The sequence below is a fragment of the Pocillopora verrucosa genome, chromosome 8, assembly GCF_036669915.1.
Source record: "Pocillopora verrucosa isolate sample1 chromosome 8, ASM3666991v2, whole genome shotgun sequence".
Lineage (NCBI taxonomy): Eukaryota > Metazoa > Cnidaria > Anthozoa > Scleractinia > Pocilloporidae > Pocillopora > Pocillopora verrucosa.
This window is the reverse complement of record NC_089319.1, coordinates 11,510,106-11,516,579: the sequence shown is the minus strand read 5'-3', so window position 1 is coordinate 11,516,579 and position 6,474 is coordinate 11,510,106. Positions and strand designations below refer to the sequence as shown.

At 41.4% G+C, this 6,474-nt stretch overlaps 1 protein-coding gene across 1 annotated transcript; it reads right to left on the bottom strand.

Annotated features, from left to right (window-relative positions):
• Positions 1-3,824: 3,824 nt before the first annotated feature.
• Positions 3,825-5,000, bottom strand: LOC136282953 (uncharacterized). The gene has a single exon (XM_066171111.1). It carries the CDS (start codon positions 4,962-4,964, stop codon positions 4,254-4,256), a length of 711 nt encoding a protein of 236 aa, XP_066027208.1. The 5' UTR covers positions 4,965-5,000; the 3' UTR covers positions 3,825-4,253.
• Positions 5,001-6,474: the final 1,474 nt, after the last annotated feature.

The window sequence follows — 6,474 nt, the reverse complement described above, 5'->3', positions numbered from 1 at the left end:
CTATTGTTAAGTGTACTCAAATCCTGTCATGGATTTGTGTACATGAAAGTTTTATAAGCAAGATTTTGTAGTATATTTTATTTTTATATATATAGATATAATATATATATATATATATATAACTAACTGCAGACAGTACTGTTTCGGCCTTCTGGGCCTCATCAGTGCAGTGCTGATGCTAGGATGGAGGTAAGGCTATAAAGCCACCCCAAGTGATCTCACACATGTGGGATCACTTAAGCCATGCCAGAGTGCTCAAACTAGTAAAACTAGTGAGCATGCATAATGCTAGCAGCAATGACTCATCCTAGTAGAGTGCTCAATTTGGACATGAAAGCAAAGCTTTGTATGCCAAAGAGCTATATCTAACTGCAGACAGTACTTTTTTTTTTTTTTTTTTAAATATAAAAGCCTGGAGACCAGGCAGTTTTATTTCGTCAATGATATATATTTACAATTCTAATTGATTAAAGTATTCGAATTCAATTATGAGTTATTTAGGTAATTACAGGTCTCAATTAACTAATGATATTTTCTCTTACAGGCGGCACGAACAGCGCACGGGCTATAACAGCCCGGAGTAAGCGCCCACCTGTAAGAGGTAACAAAGTTCTATTTAAAAGTTTTCTATTTACTATTTACAAAGAGATATTTCAGACCATGTGGGGCGCAAACAGCGCGCGGGCCTGTAGCCCGGAGTAAGCACCCCTCATGGGCGAGATCTAACAAGTTTTATTATATACAAAGGTTCAGGGGGGAGCAAGAGAGGGGAAGAAGATGGGCTTACCAGCGTCGACCGAACAAAGTACGTTTTTAAAAGACCAAAAATTCCTTAAGGTATCAGTGTCGTTACTAAGAATTCTGAGTTGGACATCTTTCTTAATTAAGTCTATAATCGCGTTGGAGCTCAAAAGAGAACCTTCGAAGGTAGCTTTATTTCTGGCAAGCCAACACCAATATATGATGGTTGCCTTGAGAAAGTTAGATAAGGATATAGCGGTGGTAGATTTGTCTAGGGAAAAAGGGTAGTAGACAGATGTAGGGGAGATAGAGAAGGGGGAGTCGAGTAGAGCACGGAAAAGGGGGGAGAAGTGGTCCCAGACTTTCACAACTCTGGGACATCCCAAGAAGCAGTGTTCAATAGTTTCCGTTTTTCCGCAGATCGCGCATTTGTCACTATTGATGTATCCCCAAGACTTAAGGAGATATCTTACGCGGATCATTCTATGGATCAATAGCCAAATTAGATCGTTCTTCTTGTTTTCAATTAGCTTTAGGCGAGACTTGCGCCACACCCAGGCCCAACGATTGATGGGGCGGTCCATAGCAGACGCCCAAAAACCGGAGCACCAGGGTGCAACGCAGACGGGGTCAAGCAACAAAAGATATAAATTCTTACCGGTGAGTAAATCAGGTAAGGCACCAGTTTTCTGCTGCAAGGTACGGAAATTATCTAGACAAAGGCGGTAGTAATTGGAAGGAAGGAAGGAAGAGGGAGCAGAATTGGTGGGAAAAGAAAAACGGGGATCTAGAATAGTTAGCTTATGTCCTAAAAAATATCGAGCTAGGTAATGCCATTTGGATGTGCCAAAGTCATCTCTTAAACTGGAAAAAACAGAAAGGCGCAGGCTAGCGCACTTAGCTTTAAAATTAACGACGTTGAGGCCCCCGGATGATGGGGGCGCACAACAGCGATCGCGACTAACATTTTCCATTTTTCCTCTCCAGATAAAAGGCCAAATGATCGACTTAAAGCTATCGTGCACCCAACGGGGTGGGGGGATGACTTTAGCAACGTGCCATAAACGGCTTGCGCCTAAAGTATTTACAATTAAGGTCCTACCGATAAAAGACAGGTCTCTTTGTTTCCAAAGATTTAGAACCGAACTTAGTTTGTCTAATTTGGCCCGCCAATTGTCGTCGTCGACATTGACGAGGCCGTTTGAGAAATAAACACCAAGCACTCTCATTTTAGTGACCCATTTGAGGCCATAGGGAGATTCAATTCTAGTTCGCCATTTTCCTAACCACATTGCTTCAGATTTGGACGTGTTCAGTTTAGCGCCAGATCCTTGTTCAAATTTTGATACGACTCGGAGAAGTGAAGAAAGAGATCTTTCGGATTTTAAGATGCAAGTAGCATTGTCAGCGTACTGGGATATTTTATATTGAAGGCCCCCTGCTCCGGGGAGCAGGAAACCTTCAATATCTTTACAATTACGGATTTGCGTTGATAATACTTCTGAAACTAGCACATAAAGGAGAGGAGATAATGGGCATCCTTGTCTCACCCCTCTTCTTAAGTGGACAGGGGGGGACAGGGAGCCATTAACAATGATTCTAGAGAAGGCTTTAGAATAAAATAGTTCGACCCACCCACAAAAGGAGGGGCCGAAACCAAATTTACGCAATACTCTCATCATGAATTCGTGGTCAACTCGGTCAAAAGCTTTTTCTTGATCTAAGGAAATGAGAATACCCGGTTCATTAGTTTTGTCAATCATGTCGAGGGCATCACGAAGTAAGGCCAAATTTGAGAAGATAGTGCGGCCGACCACGCCGCACGTTTGGTCTGGATGCACGATGGAGTTCATGACTTTTTTCAATCATTCAGTGATGATTTTAGATGCTAACTTGTAGTCAGTGTTTAACAAGGAAATTGGGCGCCAATTTTTTGCGAGGCGTCGATCATCTTTTTTGTGGATGAGTCGTAGGAGGCCCTCGTACTGGCTATCCGCGAGGGAGCCAGCAAGAAAGGCCTCGTTCAAAACAGAAAGGAGAGATTCGCTCAAATCGTTCCAAAAACACGAGTAAAATTCTGTTGGGAGACCATCAGAACCGGGTGACTTGCCGGTCTGAAGGCCTTCCAATGCAGTAAGTAATTCTTTATTAGAAAAAGGGCCTTCACATAGATTGCGCTCATAATCAGTCAGTGAAAATTCGAGGCCGTCAATTATTTCAGTTTGAATTCGCATATCAAGAGGATCTTGGGTGAATAAATTCTTGTAAAAATTGGTTAAAATTCTTTCAAGATCATTTTGAGAATTTCTGAGAACACCGTTCTCGTCAAAAAAAGATTCAAAACTATTCATGTCAGCTCGTTTTTTCTCCAGACGGAAGAAATAGCGTGTTGGCTTCTCACCTTCTTCGAACCATTGTGCTCGGGAGCGGACTTTAGCTCCTTCGGCTTCTTTCGAGATCAGAGAGGACAATTGGCTTTCCAAATCGCTAATTACACCTGGGTTATTTAAGCGATTAGAATGTAAAGCGTTTTTAGCATGGGTTAATTGCTTAGTAATTAGGATTCTTTTGGCATTTGCTGTTCTCTGTTTACGGATACAGTATGAAATACTTGTTTTGCGGATTTCAATTTTTAGAGCATCCCACCATTCGCGAAGGGAGGCGAATTCGGGGATTTTAAGCTTAAAGTTGTTAATCGATTTTGACATAATGTTTTTAAATTCTACATCTGAGAGTAAAGAGCTGTTGAACTTCCAAATTCCAGGACCGTGATTAGAAGGGTTAGTCGTTAGTTCAATTTTTACAAAGTCATGATCGGATAGGTCGTATACGCATGGAAGAATATTACATTTCGTTACTAGGGTTAAGCCTTTAGCGACGAGAAAGCGGTCAATTCTAGATGCCTGGGTATGGTCTTTATTAGACCAGGTGAAAGTTACTTTGCGCGGGTTGTTTTTGCGCCAAATGTCTGTAAGTGAGAAGTCAGCACAAAGGGATCGGAGAAGTTTTTGATCAGACAATAGGATGGCGGAACAATTTAATTTATCTAGGACATTGTCCACACAATTAGTCTCCCCCGATCACTAGGTCCCCTTGGGGGAGAAAGTAATTGTGCAGACAAGAGAAAAAACTTTTACGATCCGAAATAGTATTGGGAGAGTAAATGTTCACTAAATTTAGTTTAGAATTATAGTAGTCAATGAGTAAGCTCAATATTCTTCCTTCGGAATCGGTCAAAAAACGGATAATTTTGCCTGGAAAGTTTAGAGAAAAGAGGATGGCAACACCGGCAGACCTGCCAGTCCCGAAGGACCACAGACATTTGCCGCGCCAGAGTATTTCGAATTCCTCCGCTTGTTTTTTGCATGAGACATGTGTTTCTTGTAAAAGGATTATGTCACAGTTTGAATAATTTAATTCTTGAATAATTTTTCGACTTTTACTGGAGGACCCGAGTCCTCGCACATTTAGAGAAATTATTTTAAGCTTACTCATTGAATATAAATAAAAAATTAATATCTGTACCGCCTTCTCCTAGGTTTAACTCTCTCCCATCCATCATCATCAGTTTCGGAGCCAGAGTAGTCACGGCGGGAAGATCTATCGCGGCCATTGTGGCCGCGATAATAATCTCGATCGCTTCTATCTCTCTCTCTTCTGCCGTCTCTCCGGTCATCTCTTCGTTCTTCTCGATCGTCCCTCCCTCGCTCGTCTCTTCGTTCTCTTGGTCGTTCTCTTCTACCTTCGTCGCGTTGTTGTTCTCGTTGTTTCTCTTGATCTTGTTGTTTCTGTTGTTCTTGCTGTTCCTGCTTTTCTAGTAATTTCTGTTGTTCTTCTTGTTGTCGCTGTTGTTCTCTCTGTTGTTGTAGTTTTTTCTGCCTTTCTTCTCTTTCCTTGGCGCGCTGGGCTCGCTCTTGTTCCTTTTCCTTTTCAGTTTTAGGTGGCGTTGGCTCACTATCGACGTTCGCGCTGAAGAGCAGGAAGGGGCATTGAGGCATGGAATGGTTGTCCGCTAAACAAACGGAACATCTTGGCGAGTCTTTACATTCTTGAGCTCGATGCCCAGGGCATTCACAATTAAAACAACGGACTGCGGAGCAGTCTTTGGCCATGTGGTCAGTAGCTCCACAATTCCGGCAAGCTTTTGGCTGATTTGGGTACCATATTTTGATAGGTTCACCAGCTATGTTGATGTTGGCAGGGATAGTTCGATGTAGCGCCATTCGAGCCGTTCTTACTCCATTCTCGATATGTTGTGCAATTTTGTCGCACCGAAATGAAAGGACACGACCGTAGTGGCTGAGTCGGCCAATCACGGCAGTGTCGGGTAGTTCAGCGGGGGCTTCATGGATCTTGACGAGGACCAAACGATTTTCGCAGTCACCCAGGAACACTTTGAGACCGGCAATCACGACGAAAGGTGTTTCAAGAGCGGCTTCTTTAGCTGCACGGCTCTTAAAAGTCACGATCCAAGATCTATTGGACGCCTTTCTCTGGATTCCGGTGATAGCGTCAATATCGATTTCTGCCGCGTCAAAAGCTTCGAGAATTATTTGCGATGTGACGGTTGTATCAACGCTAAAATAAATAGAGCGATCCTTCGTGATTCTACTTTGACTGGGAGCATTCAAAAAAGGCACGGCCTGAAATTTCACACCCTTATTTTCCAGATTTTTTAGTACCTCAGGGATTTCGATTTCCACGTCTGCGCCCCAGGACTGTGAACCTTCTACCACGCTTGCGTCTACGACGTCTCCTGGATTCGCTGTCGAGTTATCTGTAGTAAACTGGCTGATATTTTCACTTTCCTGGCTGTCCATGTTGACCAATTGCTGCAAAAGCAAGGAAAATAAACTTTTCATAAGCCTTTTAACCTTACCCAAGAGGCCGAGAAGCTTTCAGTACTGTTTCGGCCTTCTGGGCCTCATCAGTGCAGTGCTGATGCTAGGATGGAGGTAAGGCTATAAAGCCACCCCAAGTGATCTCACACATGTGGGATCACTTAAGCCATGCCAGAGTGCTCAAACTAGTAAAACTAGTGAGCATGCATATGTATATATATATATATATATGATGCGAATGGAAAAAAATTAGCAAAAATTTGTCCACATTCAGTTTTCAATTCATATCTCAACAAATATTTACAGGAATAACACCTACAATATATCATTTTAAAGTGTATAAAATGGGCTTCTCAGGAAAAAAAATTCATCATTGAAACCCAGGACTTTCCTAAAAAGTAAACTTTAAAACACAAAATAAGTAAGACATAGTGTAAAACTTGAGGTCAAAGTCACTTTCCCTCACAGGTATAGGTTACTCAAGACTAATTGATATTAATTATTAATATGTCACCAACATTTCCTGAAAATCTGAAAGAAAAAGAATATATATAATGAATTTTTTATGAATTTTTATGTGCACACATGTCATTCCAAAAAATTAGTAGGAAAAAAAAATGTGTTGGGAAATTCGACTTTATAACAGGAGGATGGGTAGGCCCTGATGTGTTACTGGGTGAATGAATTTGCCTTTTAACATCCCTACCAACTAAAGAGAGTCCTCCCTGAGAAAACTAGGACCAAATCACAGCTATTCCCACTGACAAAGATAAAAGCAACAAGGTAAAAAAAGTTAATTTTTTAGTTGATATTTTTTAATTTTTAATTTTTTTTTGTTTATATTTTTGAGAAACACAACATCTGAAAACATTGGAATAAACAACAGCAAAAT